At 40.1% G+C, this 21088-nt stretch overlaps 1 protein-coding gene across 1 annotated transcript in view; it reads left to right on the top strand.

Annotated features, from left to right (window-relative positions):
- Positions 1-21088, top strand: part of ZSWIM5 (zinc finger SWIM-type containing 5) — a 120638-nt gene that overhangs the window by 90390 nt on the left and 9160 nt on the right. Inside the window, exons 6-11 of the mRNA XM_028513486.2 lie at positions 6678-6854; positions 11992-12138; positions 12669-12806; positions 14176-14436; positions 14649-14784; positions 15629-15786. Of these exons, the coding sequence (XP_028369287.1) occupies positions 6678-6854; positions 11992-12138; positions 12669-12806; positions 14176-14436; positions 14649-14784; positions 15629-15786 (1017 nt within the window). The remainder of the gene's footprint in view (positions 1-6677; positions 6855-11991; positions 12139-12668; positions 12807-14175; positions 14437-14648; positions 14785-15628; positions 15787-21088) is intronic.

Raw genomic sequence — 21088 nt, 5'->3', positions numbered from 1 at the left:
ATTACATGTGGTCGCCTTTATTTTAGGTGATAAATCTGATATTTTTAGCCTCAAAAATAAAATTACTTGAATTACTGTTCTTGCTTGGTCTTCATCATCTGTACCATAATTGACTGTCAGTGTATTTAAGGCAAATAAGGTAACGAGAGGTGAAAAGGCTTCAATTTTGCCACTTCTTTAAACTACCCTTTACTGGCACTCACCTAACCTCCACAACACAGGGAGCCATCTTTTTACTATTGGCTTTGGGTTGGCCTAGAGAAAGTGAAATGTATATAAACACATGCCTCCAGTCTGGCATCTTCTTCTTTGTCATAGTGTATTGGTGTCACTGTTAACTGGTTCTCGTTTGAGTATGTTGCTTCCTCTGCAGTCTTTTCAAATTGTGGGTGATTTATGTGTCACATCTCTTTATCATTGGACCTGATGGAACAATAGGCATCCTGCTTATTCTTCATTGCCATTTCTACATTAGTGTACTCCCCTCCTTCCTAAGTAGCCCCCGGCTTTAAAGTGTATATCATCAAAATATACTGTCTGCTAACATTCTGGTTTAGGTCATTTGTAGACCTGTGGGTCAGTTCCTTGTTCCCTGAGATTTTTGGCTGTTGGCTCACAACACTACTCTCTATCATTACTTCTATTACAATTCTTGATGATTTCAGTAGCCACATAGACGATCCCTCCAGTATTCTAGCCTCTCAGTTCTTTGACTCCTCTCTTTTAATAGATTCATCTTCCAACGTGATTAGCTATACAGTCCCAATATCATACCCTAGACCTTGCTATTGCCAATAACTTTCTCTTTCTTCATAATCTCAATTTAAAGCAGCTCTAATTACTACTGCCAGTCTTCACTAGCTTTTTTGCTTTAGTTTCCTTTTCTGGTAATTCTTTGACCCACTAGGAATTTTGATCCTATTATTTTCTCATTCTCTTGCAGCTTCGTTTTCCTCCCTATCCAGGTTAGATTCCTTGGTGCATCATTATAATTATTCCCTTGCATACATACTTAGTCCCCCCTTTCCCTCTGTTACATTCATGTTACATTCCTAATGTTAGTAGTTCAGTCTAACTGTCTGATTACTCGGTGATCACATCTGCACAACTAAACATGGTAGAGAGAAATACAACCATGATAACTGATCTTATTTTAAGCTTAGGACCACTAATCTCAAGAGTATATGTAGTACTGTGTAGACTGGACATCCAGTGCATTTCCCTAGTCTATGCCTTGTTTCACTCTTCTAAATTTCTATTTTCTACCATCTTTTCACTAAAACTTTTTATATTCCTCTCTTTCCTCCCTAATAGTCTAGCTTCTTATTCACTGAGAATATAGAAGCAATCAGAACAGAATTTCCATAATTATATCACCACATATGCCTCAGTCTATGTCAATCTACTGTGCTTCTTCCACTATTTTTAATGATCCTATTCCTTTTTATCCAAGATATCATTCCATAATTCTTCCCTCTCTCTCCTGCATTATAAATTTTTGTGGATTATTCCTGTGAGCATACAAGCACATTGTTTTATCTGTCCTCCCAAAATAAAACAAAAAATTGTGGCCCCACATGCCTCTCTGGCTACCTACCTGTTTTTCTGAGGTAGTAGAAATAGTGGTAGAATTAAGAAAAATTATTTTTAAAATAGTATGTATTTACCATCTCTATCTCTTCTGTTCTTAATCTCTCTTGAACTAACTCTAGTCAGTTAGTTCATCCCCCCACTACTAAAACAGCTCTTGTACTGGTCACTAACGTTAACAACCATTGCTAAACCTGCTGGATGATTCTCAGTCATAATTTTACTTGACCAATAAGCAGTATTTGTCACAATTGATCTCTAATTCCTGGAAACACCTTTTTCATCTTATTTACAAGACTCTACTCTCTTACTTCATTGGTTCCTCCTCCTCAGTCTTTTTTACTGTCTCCTCCCACCCGCCTAATATGCTAGAGTGCCCAGGGCTCAGTCATCAAACCATTCTTCTTTTCCTTCTGTACTTATTTCATTGTCTTGTTTTATTTTTTAATTATATTTTATTGATTAAGCTATTATAGCTATCCCATTTTCCCCCCTTTCCCCCTCTCCATTCAATAACCCCAACTCCCTCAGGTAATACCCACACCTTTGTTCATGTTTATTGGTCATGCAAATAAGTTCTTTGGTACTCCATTTCCTATAGTGTACTTTACATCCCAATGGCTATTCTGTAACTACCAATTTGTAATTCTTAATTCCCTTACCTCTCACCCATCCCCCCACATGCCCCTACCATGTGGCAAACATCAAAACTCTCTCCATATCCATGATTCTGCCTCTGTTCTTCTTGTGTGCTTAGTTTGTTTTTTAGATTCAATTGTTGATATGTAATTTTTTTGCCATTTTATTGTTCATAATTTGGATATTCTCCTTTATCTTAAATAAGTTCCTTTAACATGTCTGCAGTAATGGTTTGGTGATGATGAATTCCTTTAGTTTTTTTCTTATCTGGGAAGTTCTCTATCTGCCCTTCAATTCTAATGATATCTTTGCTGAAACATGTTTCTTTGTAGAACAATATTGGCTGTAAGGCCCTGCTTTTCATCACTTTGAATATTTCTTGCCAGTCCCTTCTAGCCTGCAAAGTTTTTTTTTTGAGAAATCAGCTGACAGTCTTATGGGAATTCCCCTGTAAGTAACTAACTGCTTTTTTCTTGCTACTTTTAAGACTCTCTCTTTATCTTTAACACTTGGCATTTTAATTATGATGTGTCTTGGTGTGGTCCTCTCTGGATCCAACTTGATTGGGATTCTCTGTGCTTCCTGGACTTGCATGTCTATTCACCAATTTAGGGAAGTTTTACTTCATTATTTGTTCAAATAGATATCCAATTTCTTACCCTTTCTCTTTTCCTTCTGGCATCCCTATGATGCAAATGTTGGAATGCTTGAAGCTGTCCCAGAGGCTCCTTACACTCTCCTTGATTTTTTGGATTCTTTTTTCTTCTTGTTCTAATCGGTTGTTTTTTGCTTCCTTATGTTCCAAATCATTGATTCAACTCTCAGCTTCATCCACTCTACTGTTGTTTCCCTATAAATTGCTCTTTATTTCAGTTAATGTATCCTTCATCACTGACTGGATCTTTTTTATGCTGTTGAGGTACTCACCAAGTTCTTTAAGCATCCTTATAACCAGTGTTTTAAACCCAGCATCTGATAGATTGCTTATGACCATTTTGTTCAGTTCTTTTTCTGGAGTTTTGATCTGTTCTTAAATTTAGGCCATGTTTCTTTGTCTCCTCATTTTGGCAGCCTCCCGGTGTTTGTTCCTATGTATTAGGTAGAGCTGCTATGTCTCATAGAGACCTCTTGTCTCAGTGTGGCCTAATGTAGTATGTGTCCTATAGGGTCCAGTGGCAAAGCCTCCCCTATCCCCCAAGCTGGGTACTCAGTGTACACCCTCCATGTGGGTTGAATACACCCTCCTCTTAGAGTTGAGTCTTGGTTGTTGTTGACAGGTCAATGGGAGGGATTTACCCAGGCCAGTCAGCTTCAAGGCCTGGCTATGACCTCTGACCACCAACCTACAGCCACCATGGAGGATCAGCTGTGCAGGGGCAGGGTAGTGGTGCTCAGATGTGGCCTGCAGCTGTCCACTGAGTGTGCAGGCTCTTGGGTTTACTGGGTGGTACAGGCCAATGTCAGCCACCACCTATGTTCTACCCAGAGCCACACATTCATGAGCTATAAAGCAATTTGAGATGGCTGTTAGTTGTGCTGGGCTTGGATGTTTCCAGGAGAAGCCAAGCTGTGAATCTAGGCTGGCTGCTGCTAGTGCTGGATCTGGGGCTGCTTAACAAGAAGTACAGGAGCTGGGAGCTCACTGAGTTTGGCTATTGCTTGTTTGATAGGATTTAGGAAGATATGATGCATTAGCCAACACCAGCCATTCAGAAGGAAAAGTCACTGTTAACAACTTGGGTGGGCGTATAAGTTGGGTAGGTCAGAGTCTGAGGGGATCTCCAAGGTGGGGCAAACAGTGTTAGCCAGATCGATGAGTCTCATATATGGCACCTGCCTGCCGGTTTTGTGGCTCTGTAGAGAGAGGGTTCAGACAAGGAACAATGGCCTCTGCCTGACTTTCTATCTGGGAGAAAGCAGCCTACCAGCTCTCACCTTGATGCCAGACACTTTAGTTTCTCCTGTCTACCACTAGTGCCTTTCAGGCTGCTCTGCTTCCTGCTGCTGGAGCTCAGAGGGAGTGAGTCTGAGTAAGTTCATGTGTGGGTTCTTTAAGAGGAACTGCTTGGGACTTCAGAAGTTTCTTCCACCAACTCAGTCCTCAGTGATTTTTGCAGCCAGTAGTTATGGGGACTAATCTACCTGGCACTGGAACTCTGGAGGCCCTGGTGTGTAGCTTGGACTCCTCACTCCTGAGATTTCCCTCCTGAATTTTTATCCACCATCATTGCATTGTTTTAATAATCATCAATATACTAACAATTCCCAAATTTATACCTACTGCTTAGAGTTTTCCTCTCATCTCCAGGCTTTATGTTCATTGGCCTTTCATTTTCTCTACTTAGGTATGTAGGCATTCAGTAGGATTTCTAAACCCCTCAATTCCCACCCAAACCTGCTCTTCCTGCAGTCTTTCCTGTCTCTAATATGGCAGGTGTGTCTTAAAAACCTGGGAGCCATACTTAATTTTTCCCTTTTTCTCTCACCCCAGATCTAATCCATGAGCGAATCCTATTGCCTTTATTTTCAGAATATATCAAGAATCCCTCTACTGTCATCATCCCCACTGTTTATTACTCTTGCCAAGTTACCATCATATTTCACAAATTATTGAAGTGGTCTCCTAATAGCTCCTCCTGCACCTGCCCTTCTGCCTTATAGTCTGTTCTCAATACTGCTTCCAGTTAGCCTTTTAAAATGCAAGTTACATTATATATCTTCAACAGTTCAAAGCCCTCCAGTGGCTTCTCATCTTACTCAGAAAGCCAAGGTCATTTTTCACTCATGGCCTGCAATGCCCTCATGATCTGGCTGCCTAGTATCTATCTGGCCTGATCTCCTATAATTTCCTTGCTTGCTCATTCCATTCCGAGTACACTGACCTCTTTGTTGCCCTCAAACCCTCCAGATATTTAACCACCTCAGGATCTTAGCACTTGCTGTTCCTTTTGCCTGGAATGCTCTTCCCTTAGTTATGTCTTGCCTTTAGTTCCTTCAGGTCTCTGTTCAAATGCTACCTTATTGAGACCAGTCTATACAAAACAATTACCCCCACCTAACACCATCTTGCCTTTCTCCACAACTCTGCTCTCATCTTTTCTATAGTATTTATAACCATCTGATATATATTTATTTATACACCTCTTCCCATTTGAACATAAAGATCCCTAAAGGCAGAGACTTTATCTTCAGCACCTAGAACAGTTTATTCTATGTGGTAGGCACTCGGTTTTTGCTAATTTAATGAATTCTAAAACATATTGGGAGCCTAACCCCTACTGTGGTCTCAGTGGATCCACAGTGGACTCTCTCTTCAGCAGGACAGGGGCTTAGACTGCAGGCTGTAGAAGGATCCTTATGCTTCTACTGAGGGACAACATGAAGGAGAAGCAATTTCAGTAAATACTGCCAGTGCTATTCTTTCTTAAGTCTCTGAGCCCATACTCTGTGAAATATATCAAATTCTGAAGAGATGACCAGAATCCAAGGACTTTTGCTTAGTGGATGAACATGTTAATTTCTTTCATGTTCAGTCTGAATCTTCTGACTTTCCCTCCCAATTATTTTGCACAGGCTCAGTAGATGCTCACTTTATTTAGGCATCTCTGGAAACATCTGTACAGTACTTTAGTTCTTTATCCTAAAATAGGTTCAGCTGCCCTTAATTTGGCAGGGAGCTAGTTAAATAATCTTTTATGCTTTTTTTATATTTCCTTAAATGTCATTTCCATGAGTCTTCGTATAGCTACAGTTTATGACAGTGTATCTTCTACTTGATCTTTCTACCCACTATTCCTAAGAATTGAGCCTCACTTGTCTATTGTTATGATTTCCCTGTAGCTTTTTTCTGGAAGAGAAATGGCATAGTAAGACTCTAATGAGAAAAGAAGTTAATTAGTCTTTTGTCAGCATCAGATTTTCTTATTGCAGAACAAGGCTGTAAGCCTGTAGTTATCAGTGTGGTAACGATACCAGAATACACAGGGCTTCAGCTCTTTTTTTTTTTCAGCTTTTAATATGAATTTCATGGAAGTCCTCAGTCTGATAAGGGTCGTGCTGTAAATGGGACAGGCTCTGGATTGACTAGATTAATTACCTGACTACTTCTTTCTTCCTCTGACTTCTATAGATGCAGTTTGTATCCTGGTAATTGGGCAGCTGAACACCACTGTTCCTCCTCTCTTCAATGTGGCTCTGGGTCCTAGGAGATACTGCTTTTCTGTAAGAAGCACAAAGACAGCCGTAGATCTCTGTAGAAAAGATCTTTCCATAGAGGGCAAAGACACACTAAAAGCTGTCCAGTAAACAAGTATTACAACAAATCACAACACACACTCAGACAGATGGTAGAGTGGCTGCTCTCACTAACCCACTGTCCCACCCTGAAGACAGGAGTTAGAGTTTCAGATTGCCTATCATTAAACTGCTGCATTTCTTTCTTTCCCCAGACTCCTTACCCAGACCAAGACGAACAGTGTTTACTAGAGCCATCGAGGGCCGTGAATTGCATTGGCAAGACAGCCACCTACAGCGAATAATTAACAGCGATATATATGTAGCTCCTGCCTGTCAGCAGGAAAGTGAGAGACTGCTCTTTAATTCCCAAGGCCAGCCATTGTGGCTTGGTAAGTGTACCCCTCCTCTACTCGAACACTTTTGGAACCCAGCTTCAACTCGGCCTGAATGAGCCATCTGCATTGGTACCAGCAACACAAGTATAATTTGGACAGTCTTCATGCAAATCTTTGGGGCCTTGACCCGGGTCTCAGTACTTATGTGAAGCCTAAGCCTTTGGCATATGTACTCTGCTGAGGTACAATAATCTCAAAAAGAGGAATTTATTTTCTGTATCCTAAATTTTGGGAGTTGAAAGGTAGTACTCAAAGAGTAGTACCAAAACCATTAGACATCAGTTCATAGGCTTTCTTAGTCAACAGTTACTGAGCAACATTATAATTAGCTTTGAAATTATGTTTTGCTAAAAAGGCAGTATGTTTGACACAAATTACCTGGTGCTAATAGCTAGGGCACAATCTGCATCTATCACCAATCTTCTTCCCACCTCTCCTTCCTTCCTTCATCAGAGCAGAATAAAGCTGCTCTATTGTCAGCTTAAACCATCCTCTGGCCTTCTGTCAATCTATTCTTGATTTTATCACAGGATGCTCATTACAAAATATACATTCTTAAATATATTCATCTTCTGAGTTTTACAATAATGATATATATTTTTATTATCTGTTCCTATTACCCTACCTCTATGCCTCAACCCATTATTTTGTCTTTCTTGAGATCTTGCTGAATCTGGATATGTCTCTGTCTCTCTCATGAAAGCCTCAGCCAACTCACTGTGAGTCACTACCTGAAGTTCCCTTTGATTATCTTTCCTCTTCTCTGATATAACACTTATATAATTTTAACAAGATTATGATAAAATATACAGCTCACTAAACAATAATTGAATTATCATTTTTACCTGTCAAATGGTCAAGGATTTTAAAAATAAAGATTATTACTTTTTGGTTGGAAGAGGTTGCATGGAGATAGGTACTCTCATACTACTAGTAGGAGTGTTAAATGCTTACAGCCTTTTTGAAGGATATTTCAGCAGCACTTACCAAAGCCTTTAAAATATATTCATACCTTTTGATCCAGGAATTGTTCACTTAGGAATTTAACCTCAGCTATAACTACTTAAAAATATGCATATAGCTAAGGGGTTTCTTAGAGCATGGTTGTAAATAATGCACAGATGACAAAAATTGGAAATAATCTAATATCTGACAATAGAGGACTGATTGATTGACTCAGTGGGCAGTACACAGCCAGTGGAGTAACATATAAACATTTTTAGTGTTATAGAAGTACATTTAATGACATGGAAAAATATTTACACTGTGTGAAGTGGGAAAACCAGTTATAAAAAAATACCCGTGGCTAGCGTAGCTCAGTGGATTGAGCACAGGCTGGGAACCAAAGCATCACAGGTTCAATTCCCAGTCAGGGCACATGCCTGGGTTGCAGGCCACGGCCCCCAGCAACCGCACATTGATGTTTCTCTCTCTCTTTCTCCCTCCCTTCCCTCTCTAGAAATAAATAAATAAAATCTAAAAAAAGAGAAAAATATAATAAAGAGTATATAAAAATATTTTTAAAAATAATTATAATATCATCCCATTATAATTAAAATTGAATAGAAAAATCTGGATATATATAGATAAAAGTGGAAATGCTTATTTCTGGCCCTAACAGGTGTGGCTCAGTTGGGTGTCATCCCACAGAGCATAAGGTCACAGGTAGGGCACATGCCTGGGTTGCAGACCAGTCCCCATTTGGGGCATGTGCAAGAGGCAGCTGATCGATGTTTTTCTCACTCTTTCTTCCTCCTTTCCCTTCTCTCTAAGAATAAATAAATAAAAGCTTTTTAAAGAATAATCCTTATTTCTCATGTTTATTTTATATTTTGCTTATCTGTTTTCTAATTTTCTGCAGTTATTTCTATAATTTTTAAAGTTTTATTTTAAATTGCAGTTGACATACATTATTATGTTAGTTTCAGGTGTACACCCCGGTGATTAGACATTACATAACCTACTAAGTGATCATCCTCATAAATCTCACATTCATTGACACCATACATCCCCATGCTGTACTTTACATCCCCATGACTATTCTGCAGCAATCCATCTGTACTTCTTAATCCCTTCACCTTTTTCACCAATCCCCCAAACCCCATTCCATCTGACAACCATCAAAATTTTCTCTGTATCTGTGAGTTTGTTTTGCTTGTTCATCTATTTTGTTTTTTTCTATATTCAATTATTAATAGATACACATTCATTTCCATTTTATTATTTATATATTTGATCTGTTTTTTTCCTTCAATAAGTCCCTTTAACATTTCATATAATACTGGTTTGGTGGTGATGAAATCCTTTAGCTTTTTCTTGTCTGGGAAGCTCTTTATCTGTCCTTTGATTCTAAATGATAGCTTTTCTGGGTAGAGTAATCTTGGTTGTAGGTCCTTGCTTTTCATCACTTTGAATACTTCTTGCCAGTCCCTTCCGGCCTGCAATGTCTATGTTCAGAAATCAGCTGAGTCTTATAGGAGCTCCCTTGTAAGTAACTACCTGTTTTTTCTCTTTCTGCTTTTAAAATTCTCTCTTTATTTTTAATTTTTACATTTTAATTATGATGTGTCTTGATGTGGGCCTCTTTGGGTTCATGTCATTTGGGACTCTACACTTCCTGGACTTGTATGTCTGTTTCCTTCACCAGGTTAAGGAAGTTTTCTGACATTATTTTTTCAAATAGATTGCCAATTTCTTGCTCTCTCTCTTCTTCAGGCATCACCATGATGTGGATTTTGGAATACTTGAAGTTGTCCCAGAGGCTCCTTACACTATCCTCATTTTTTTTCTGTTCTGATTGGTTGTTTTTGCTTCCTTATGTTCCAAATCATTGATTTGATTCTCAGCTTCATCCACTCTACTGTTGTTTCCCTGTAAATTGTCCTTTTTTCAATTAGTGTATTCTTCATTTCTGGCTGGATCTCTTTTATGCTGTTGAGGTCCTCGCTAAGTTCCTTGAGTACCCTTATAACTAGTGTTTTGAACTCTGCATCTGTTAGATTGCTTATCTCCATTTTGATTAGTTCTTTTTCTGGAGCTTTGTTCTGTTCTTTCATTTAAGACATGCTTCTTTGTCTCCTCATTTTGGCAGCCTCCCTGTGTTTGTTTCTATGTATCAGGTAGAGTTGCTACACTTCCTGGATTTGGTAGTGTGGCCTAATACAGAAGGTATCCTGTAGGGTCCAGTGACAGAGCCTCCTCATTCACTCAAGCTGTGCACTCCAGGTGTGCCCCCCTATTTGGGCTGTGTACACCATCCTCTTTAAGTTGACCCTTGATTGCTGTTAGCACATCAATGGGAGGCATTTACCCTGAGGCTGATCAGCTGCAAGGACTGGCTCTGAACACTGACCTTCAACAGCTGTGGAGGGTGATCTGCGCTGGGACCCACCCCACAGAGCTGGACTTACTTCAGCAGGACTCTGGTTGCTGCAGAGTCCACCCCTTGAGTATGTCACTTGTAGAGGTGGTTAGGTGGTGCCTCAATGTGGTCTGAAGCCGTCTACTGGGTGTGCTGGCTCAGGGGCCCTTTTGGGAGGTTTTTCCATTTGCATGGAAAAGCTATTGGAGGAAGCTGAGGTGGGCAAAAAATCCATAAATTGGATGTGACAGGGTCTCAGGGAACCACCAGGGTAGGGCAAACAATGTGAGCCAGATTGATGGAGTCTCAGGTATGTCACCCACCTGCCAGCTCTCAGGGGAGAGGTCTCAGAAAAGGAACAGTGGCCACTGCCAGCACTTCTCTCTAGGAGAAGGCTGCCTCCTAGCTCTTGCCCTGATGCCAGACAATTCATTTTCTCCCCCTGTGTCTCTGGTTCCTTTCAAGCTGCTATCTACACACTGGAGCTCAGAGGGAGTGAGTCCAAATTAGTCTACTCATGGGCCCTTTAAGAGGAACTGCCTGGGATCCAGTAGCTTCCATCTCATGCAGCTTCATTCCCTGCTGATTTTTACAGCCAGAAGTTATGGGGACTTTTTTTTTCCCAGCACTGAAACCCTGGGAGGAGGGTTTCAGGGCTGGGAGGAGCTGGTTTGGGCCTGAAATCCTGTGCTCCTCAGGAGAGACCTCTGCAACCAAGATATACCTCCTGATTTTTATCTGCCACACTTGGATGTGAGACCAGTCTGCTCTACATCTCCACCCTTCCTACCAGTCTCATGTGGCTTTTTCTTTAGTTTTCTAGTTGTTAGTCTTTCATTCAGCTAAATTTTAGGTGCTTCTGAATGGTGGTTGTTCTGTAGGTTAGTTGTAATTTTGTGTGATTATAGGAGGCAAGTACCATGTTTACCTACACCGCATCTAAAAGAAATTATGAAATAAACCATAAATCTCATTATAATCACTTGCCTGTTACAGCCTTTTGTAGTCCTCCATTATCCCTAAGGTAAACCCAAACTCCTTAGTATGGCATTTGAAGCTCTTTATATTCTAGATTCTCCCTTTCTAGGCTATTCTAGCCATATAGCCAACTCCCTACACAGAACTATTTGTCATACTCTGAAGATGCTATGTAGAATACTTTTTATACTTTTACTTGTATGCCTTTGCTTATATATTCCCTTTGCCAGGAATGCCTTTCCCTGTTTGTCTACCTATTTAAAATCTTGTCCAAAAAGTGCAGCTCAAATATTATTTTCTCTCTGTATATATTTCTATTATGTCATTTCTTTTTTACTGTTTTATATGGTCTGTTTATGTAACATTTTTAAGCTTTTTGAAGGAACTGACCTTTCTTATTTGTGTTTGTACTTTGTTTGCCCATATACTACCTGGAATATGATAGGTTCTCAGAAAATGTAGGATTAATAAATGAATGAGGCCTCTCCCTTTCAGCAGTTAGTTGCTATCTCCACTGGGTTCTAATAGTACATTGTTCACAAAGAGGTACATTTCATTATCCTAGTTGTGTGTCCCTTTCTACACTACATCCTGAGGCTTCAAGGCAGCTCTTTAAAGGTAATGCTTGTGACTTACTCAACTTTCTATCCTTAAAAGATGGAATCTAGTTTCTGGTACACCATAGATGTCAGGTTGAATTTGAGGAACTGAACAGGGCACAAACCCTCTTCCTCAAGCATGAATCTTCCTCATTTGAAAAGATAACTCAGCCAAAATATTTTCTTCTGGTAGAACATGTGCCTACAGCCTGTGCTCGGGTTGATGCCCTGCGTTCCCATGGTTATCCAAAAGAAGCCCTCAGACTCGCAGTGGCCATTATCAATACTCTGAGGTTGCAGCAACAACGGCAGCTGGAAATCTACAAGCATCAGAAGAAAGGTATAATGACTAGGACCCACATTAACTCTTAGGCTCTTAGGAGCCATCTTAACTCCTTAGGCTATGGCTGGTGAGGATCCTCAGGGACTGCAAGGTGTATTACTTAATTTTCACTAAGTTTGATGGTGTGGCAGAGTCTAGTGGATTCCAGATCATTCTACCTGTTATGTGGAATGCCTCATTTTACCTCTGTGAATCTTTGTCTGTAAAATGGGAATAATAATGCCAGCATGCCTCCCTCAGAGGATTGTTGGAAGGCCCACTAACACCTGACATGAGAAGACCCTTTTAAAACTGTAAAGCTGTAGCTACTTATGTTGTGCCAGCAGATAACCTAAATGTAGACGACAAGTCCTTGTGGCTGGCTGATAAGCCTATGGCCAGTCCTATCAACCCAAGGCAAGACAATGAGGGAAGCTTTCTCTGAGTCTCAGGGCCGAGTCCTGATAGAGACTATGAGGAGACTCAGGCAGGGACAGAGAGCCATGTGTCTACATCACTCTCTAAAACTTTGACCTGCTTGTTTCCAGAACTGTTGCAAAGAGGAACCACAACCATCACAAACCTGGAAGGCTGGGTGGGCCACCCCCTGGATCCTATTGGCTGCCTATTTCTTACTTTAACTGAGGCCTGTCGCCTGAATGATGATAGTTACCTGGAAGTGTCAGGTATGGGGGTCAGCCTGAAGGCAAGCCGGAATTGTCCATAACACTCTCCTTCCTGCTGCATGTATTCTGCCCCTCCTGTAGCTTTTTTTTCTCATCGAAACTATACCTGGTTTCCTTAGTCCTTCTTTCTTACCTTTCTTTCCCACCCTGTGAACTAGCTGTCTCCTACTCTCACATTTTACCTTGCCACCTTCTTTTGCTCCTCTCACTTCCCATGAATCCCTGAGGAGTATGATCGAAGGGAAGCAAGGAGTAGAGATACTTCAGGAGTCAGGCCAAATTCTTGGAGCACTCTGGTGGGGAAAACCTTGCTTCTATCAAGAGTGTGTGTATCCCTTGCAATTGTATAATTTCATGTTTCCTTTCTTTCCCATGATGGTTTTGTACCAATTTTATAAATGAGAAATAGAAGGGAAGTAACTCAAGAGAGTCTCAAAGTAGCAAGGACTAGAGACAGAATTGATTCTTCTCTCATTTATGCCATTACTATATTGTATATATACACCTATTATAGTATTTAGCACACTGCATTTCACTTTGTTTACAAGTGAGTATCTCTTATTAGGCTGTCAGTACCTTGAAAGTAGAAATTATGACTGACTTATCTTTGTGATCCCAGCACTTAGTGTAATACTTCCCATTAATAGTCTTCCATAAATACTTACCAGGTGAATGAAAGGGAAAAGGAAAGAAACCAAAACTTTGACTTTTAAACCTGTGCTTTTTTTTCCTGAAACTTTGAACCCAGAGGTGGACCATATAAAGTAATAATAACAAAGAAGTTGTGTTATAGAAGTAATAGTTTAGCTGGGTGGAGTCAGATTTATCTTGGTAGAGATACAAGGGACGGCCCCAATCCAAGCTAGGGCTGCCGTTACCTTCCTTCTTATCCCTTAAAAGGGTATCATCATCTTTGGTCTATTTCATCTGCAAGGTGATGCATCTGCAAAGCCTGAGGTTGTACTTGGGATTTATTTACCACAGACATATACTTAACTCCTTCCATACACCAGGCCCTGGAAATATCTAGAAAATAAGTCTCTTGCCTTTAAGATGCTCACACTCTAGTGAAAGAGACAGACACAAAAACAAGTAATTATGGTATTACATAATATGCTATCAAAAGATTGGTATAAGATGTTTATACTTCCCCATCTTCAACTGGCCCAGCCATATATTAGGAAGGAGCTGGGAGTCTTTGTGGCTCTGTGTAAACTTTGTTCAGTATATTTTTCTTACTGCTATGGGATTCTGACTCAGCTTCCCTGTTACAACTGTTGACCAAGCTGAATGACAAAGTGGAAGGGAGAGACAAGCAGATGAATCCATGGGGCCTGACTTAAGGAATCTGGTGACCTGTTGCCCTCAGATATGAATGAAAGCAGACCCCCTGTGTACCAGCATGTACCTATGGCAGCAGGCTACCCAAACAGCGGTGAGTCCTACCTATCACTGGCCTTGGAAGTTGCTCTGATGGGTATGGGTCAACAGAGGGTGATGCCTGAAGGCCTCTACGCACAGGACAAGGTGTGCCGTAATGAGGAACAGCTCCTGAGTCGACTCCAGGAGCTGCAGCTGGACGATACACTAGTGCAAACACTGCAGAAACAGTGCATCTTACTACTGGAAGGTAAGTAGAGAAGGGGCTATTGTCACAGTGTCTTTAACCTATGACTCTGGGGGACCTTCTGCAATAATAGAGCATGGGTACAGAAACATTTTTGGCATTAAAGTGTGCTGAAGGTTCCCATGGCTAGCAAACGTGTGGGATCCTAGGGCTCAAGTCTAGGCTGGCAAATAGAAGCATACAGATAAATAGCTGGCTGGCTTATCTTCCTACAGGAGGTCCCTTCAGTGGTCTGGGAGAAGTCATTCACCGAGAGAGTGTTCCCATGCATACCTTTGCCAAGTATTTGTTCTCAGCTCTGCTGCCTCATGATCCAGACCTGTCTTACAAATTAGCCTTACGTGCCATGAGGTGGGTAGCCCTTTCCCAGCCCAGTTGCCTCCGTCAAAGCAGAAGTCTTTGATGCTCTTTTTCTTTATCTCACTTGTATCACATTCCTTCTTTGTCTATTCCATTGGACCTGCCACCAAGCCTGCCCTAAAATGGCTTAGACATTTTCATCTGATCTAGAATTTCTATCTGGGTTGCATTGCTGGTGACCCACTTGGCTCCCTGACTACTCTTGGTGGGTCATCTGAGGAAGCTCCTCAGTTTTTAGTAGATATGGAGCACCCATGACCTGAGTATTTCTGTTCTTGGGCCAGTTAGACAGCCTGAGAAGGGGTTTGAGCCCTTCCATAGCTCAGCTGAGTCATGGCTCCCAGGAACAGTCACCAGATACATGGGGGAGACAGAAATAAGTCTTTATATACCAAGACGTGAGAACAATGAGCTGTGGGCATCTTGTTCCCAAACTAGAATAGGATCCTTGGTTTAAGCAGGTGGACCTCAAGGATGCAGCAGACCGTACAGAAGAATTTTTAGTTAGACCATAAGGTTGAGGGAGCTTCTCACCTCAATCAGAAAAGAGCTGCTCGGGATTCTTTGGCATATATTCCTTATACTTAAAAAAAATATTCTTATGGCTCTTGAACTGCCTTTCAGGTACATTTGTAGTGACTGTTCAGCTTGAGTTCTACAAGTACCCCAGCACTCACCTCGTATAAAGTACAGTACCCCAGATTTTAAAATCTTCACAAGTTTTTAGTTAACCCTTTCCTGCTCATTTATTTCCCTGCAAAAACAAGCTTTTCTAAGACGGCTCAGCATGGCAAGGATCTGAATGGTGGCTAATGACTCTCCCTGGATCTTCTAGGTTACCTGTTCTGGAAAACTCAGTTTCTCCAGGCGACACTTCCCACCCTCATCATGTGGTGTCTGTGGTGCCCAGCCGTTACCCTCGCTGGTTCACACTTGGACACTTGGAATCACAGCAGTGTGAACTGGCCTCCACCATGCTGACTGCTGCCAAAGGTGAGCACAGATAGATCCTAGCCTTTGGCACCCCCCACTGTGCCAGCCATATCATGGCCCTGTCATGGGCTTGGCCTGCAGTCTCCTAAAGAAGGGAAGCTGATCACCCTCCCTTAACCTCTTAGACTGATAGGGATCCTCACTTTGATTGCCGCATTGAGAATGAGCACTTGGGTTCAGTCCAGAGTTTTGCCCTATTTAATGATTATAAGACCCTGACTGAATACACAGAACGAGATCGTTTTTAAGGAAACTTCTAAATCTAAGCATCCATATGATAAAATCACTTTACCTTTCCAAACCTCAGTTTCAAAAGCTATAACATGGGGATCACTGTCAATGACCTATCAGCCTCCCACGGCCATTGGGAGATTCGGTAAAGTGATGACTACGACGGAGCTGCAACTCTCTCTACAGATAGGACAGTTGGTGCTTTTCCCAAGGCCCTGGTCAAAAGATAGGCAGCCAATGTGACTCTCAGGCTTTCAAACTCACATACTCCCAGTTAACTATGGAGGTTTCACCACAAAGAAAAATGAAAATAAACCCCTGAGAAGTTATAATAAAATACTAGCTACCATGAACTGTAAATGTTTTTCTGATACCAGGTAATAATATGTATTTTTAAAAGTATTTAAAAATGTTTTTTAGATTTTTATTTATTTTTATAGAGAGGGGAAGGGAAGGAGAAAGAGAGGGACAGAAACATCAATCATTTGCCTTCCTCATGCCCCCAGCAGGGGACCTGGCCCACAACCCAGGCATGTGCCACTACTGGGAATCAAAGTGGTGACCTTCTGGTTCATAGGCCAGCACTCAGTCCACTGAGCCACACCAGCCAGAGCTCAAAGCATTTTTTTTATAAAGTAACTTTATATGGTATCTTACTGCCCAAAAAATGCATGCTCATTTTAAAAAAGGTAAAATATACAGATGGAGCAATATAGAAATGATCAATAAAATAGTACAAAAATTGAACAAAAGCTATAATTAGGCAGTTTATAGAAAAAAAGGATATAGATGACATAAACAATTAAAATGCTTGGCTTCACTTGAGAAATACAAATTAAAATTACCCTGGGATAAGATTTTTTACCAATCTTATTGGTAAACCTCAACAAATTCGATAATAGGCATCTATGCAGGGAGTGGTGGTGGCAGTGGCCTGGCATGGAGTGTCAGATTCCGAGTAGGATGGTAAGGATGACTGCAGATCAAGATGCTCAATCTCAAGCACCAGATATGGTGGGGGGGGGGGGGGGGGGGGGGGGGGGGCAGGCACTATACCAAGGCACATCATAAACAAATTGCTTAAAACCAGTGATAAAAAAAAAAAACAAAACTCTCACTTAAAAGCAACTAGAGGAAATAAAAGACACATTATATACAAAGGACAAATGACAAGGATAAGCCCTGGCTGGTGTGGCTCAGTGGATTGGGGGACAGCCTGCAAACTGAAAGGTTGCAGGTTTGACTCCCAGTCAGAGCACATGCCCGGGTTGTAGGCCAGGTCCCCGGTTGGAGGCGTGCAAGAGGCAACAGATCAATGTATCTCTTGGAAGCTGTGTAAGCCAGAAGATAGTGGGGGGAAAAGAATACTTTATTAAAAAAATGTCAACCTAGAATTCTATATCAGTGAAAATATCTTTCAAAAACAAAGGTGAAATAAAAATCTTTTTTAGAAAATCACAATTATAAATCAATCATAAAAGTTACCTGGAAAATCCACCAAAATTTTGGAAATTAAATCACATACTTCCATACAACTCACTGGACAATGGAAGAAAAACCACAAGAAAATTAGAAAATGTTTTCAACAATAAAAATGAAAGCACAACATATCAAAGTTTGTGTAATGCAGCTAAAACTTGCTTAGAAGCAATATTTAGCACTAAATGCCTAGATTTGAAAAGAAGAAAGGTTTCAAATTAGTAATCTATGCTTCTACCTTAAGAAACCAAAAAAAAAGAGGAAGAAGAACAAATGATACCCAAAGTAAGCAAAAGAAAGGAAATAAAGATCAGAGCATAAATCAATGCTCTGAGAATATAGAAAAACTGTAGAGAAAGTCAATGAAACCAAAAGCTGTTTCTTTGGAAAGAAAAATAAAATTGAAATCTGTCCAGATGATCAAGAAAAAAAGATGACAAAAATTACCAATATCAAGATTGAGGAAGATGACAACACAACAAATTTTAAAGACTTTAAATAAGGTGATAAGGGAATATTGTGAACAATTATATGCCAATAAATTCAATAACAGAAATGAAATGGACTTGAAAGATACAAACTACCAAAGTTCACTCAAGAATAAATTAAAATGAGCTAGCTATAGCCCCAAAAGAATTGAAAACATGGCCTCCAACAGCTACTTGTACACCAGTGTTCATAGCAGTACTATTCACAGTAACCAAAAGTTGGAAATAACTCATGTTCATCAACAGATTAATGGATAAAGAAAATGTGATATATATACTCATGGTGCTGGCTGGGTAGCTCAGTTGGTTAGAGTGTCATCCCGATATGCCAAGATTGTGAGTTCAATCCCTGGTCAGGACACATGCAAGAATCAACCAATGAATGCATAAATAATTGAAACAACAAATCAATCTCTTCCTCTCTCTCCCCAACTCTTCCCTCCCTTCCTCTCTATAAAATCAATAGGTCAGTTATACAAGAAGATATACTAATCCTTAATGTGTGTTCATCTCACAACAGAGCATCAAAATATGTGAGGCAAAAACTAATAGAACTTCAAGGAGAAATGGAAAAATCTATCATAGCTGGAGAATTCAGCACCCCCTTACAGTAACTGACAAACTACAGCAGGCAGAAAACCAGTAAGAATATACTTGAATAGCACCATCAATTGACTGGATCTAATTAATATTTATAAAATACTTCATCAAACAACAACAGAATACACATTCTTCTCAAGCTCACATGAAATGTTCACCAAGATAGATTACATTCTCAACCATAAGACACACCTCAGTAAATTTACAAGAATAGAAATCATATAAAGCATGCTCTCAAACCACAGTGGAATTAAACTAGAAATCAATAACAGAAAGATAACTGGAAAACCCCCAAAATACATGGAGATCAAACAACACACTTCTAAGTAATACAGAGTCAAAAAAGTCTCCAGAGACATTTTTAGATATTTTGTGCTAAATGAGTTAAAATTGAACTGATCAAAATGTGTGGGATGCAGAGAAAATGGTGCTTGGAGGGAAATTTACAACATCAAATTCATGTTAGAAAAGAAGGAGCCCTGGCTGGTGTGGCTCAGTGGATTGAGCACCAGCCTGTGAAGCGAAAGGTTGCTAGTTCAATTCCCAGTCAGGATAAATGCCCAGGTTGCTAGGTCCCCAGTTGGGAGCATTTGAGAGGTAACTGATTGATGTTTCTCTCCCTCCCAAAATAAGAAGTAAAATCTTTTTAAAACAAAAAAAAGAAGGAAATTTTAAATCAATAATTTATCACCTCACATGTTAGGATGGCTATTATCAAAAAGATGAGATAACAAGGATGTAAAGGAGAAAGGACCCTTTTGCACTATTGGTAGGAATGTAAATTGGCACAGCCACTATGGAAAACAGTATGGAGAATCCTGTACTTCCATTTTTATTGCTTTGCAGTGCTGTTCACAGTAGTAAAGATTTGGAAACAGCCTAGGTGTCCATTGACAGATACATGGATAAAGAAAGTGTGGTATACACACACGCATGCTCACACAGAGAATATTATTCAGCCATTAAAAAAAGAAAATACAGTCACCTGTGACAACATGGATGAACAAACCTTAAGGACATTGTGTTAAATAATTCAGACAGAAAAAGACAAATACTGTATGATCTCATTTTATGTGTGGAATCTAAAAACACCAAACTCATAGTAACAACATAGACTGGTGGTTGGCAGGGCCCAAGGAGTCGGGGAGAGGAGGAGATGTTGGTCAAAGGTCACAAATTTTCAGTTGTAAGATGAAAAAGTTCTGGGAATCCAATGTATAATGTGACTATAGTTAACAATACTGTATTGTACACTTGAAATTTCCTAATAGAGTAAATATTAAATGTTCTTGACACACACAAAAATAAAGGTAACTGGCCCTGGCTGGTGTGGCTCAGTGGGTGGAGCATCACCCCAGAAACTGAAAGGTCATGGTTTTAGTTCCCAGTCAGCACATAGGCCTAGGCACGAGAGGCAGCCGATCGATGTTTCTCTCCCTCTGTCTCTTCCCCCCTTCCCCTCTCTCTCTGAAATTAATAAGCATGTCCTCAGGTGAGGATTAAAAATAAAGGTAATTGTGTGAAGTGACAGATGTGTTAATTAACTTTATTGTGGTACTCACTTGCCATATATATATATATATATATATATATATATATATATGTATTTTTTTTTTTTTTACATTGTGTACCTTAAACTTACCCAATGGTAAGCCTATTATATCTCAGTAAAGCTTGGGGGAAATTAAAATAAATAATCTAAGTTTCCACCTTCGAAAACCAGAAAAAGAAGAGCAATATAAACCTAAAACGAGCAGAAAAAGATATAATAAAAATTAGAGCAGAAATCAGTGAAATTTAAAATAGGAAAAATATAGAGAAAACCAGTGAAGGCAAATACTGCTTCTTTGAAAGGACCATTAATTTTTTTTAAAGTCCATTGAATTTTTTAAAAGATTTTATTTATTTATTTGTAGAGAGGGAAGGGAGGGAGAAAGAGAGAGAGAAACATCAATGTGCGGTTGCTGGGGGTCATGGCCTGCAACCCAGGCATGTACTCTGACTGGGAATTGAACCTGCGACACTTTGGTTCGCAGCCCGTGCTCAATCCACTGAGCTACACCAGCCAGGGTAGGACCATTAAATTTGATAAACCTCTACCCAACTAACCAGGAAACGAAAGAATAAATAAATAAATAACTGAGAGAGGGAGCCCTGGCTGGGTGACTGATTGGTTGGAGTGTCGTCCTGTGCACCAAAAGGTTACACGTCATTCCTGGTCAGGGTACATACCTGTTTTGGGTTCTATCCCCAGTTAGGGCGTGTACAGGAGGCAACCAACTGATGTTTCTCACATTGATGTTTCTCTCTCTCCTCTCCCTCTAAATATCAGTAAACATATCCTTGGGTGAGGATTTATTTTAAACAAAAGAAAGAAAGGAGAGAAGGAGAGAGAGAGAGAGGCAGGCTATCACTACTGATCCTATGGTCAGTAGAAGGACAATAAAGGAAAATTATGAACAACTATATGTTCACAACTTTGAAAAAACACAATCTAATAAAAC

Source organism: Phyllostomus discolor, chromosome 5, assembly GCF_004126475.2.
Source record: "Phyllostomus discolor isolate MPI-MPIP mPhyDis1 chromosome 5, mPhyDis1.pri.v3, whole genome shotgun sequence".
NCBI lineage: Eukaryota > Metazoa > Chordata > Mammalia > Chiroptera > Phyllostomidae > Phyllostomus > Phyllostomus discolor.
Note: the sequence above shows the minus strand (reverse complement) of the source record. Positions and strands in the feature narration are given on the sequence as shown.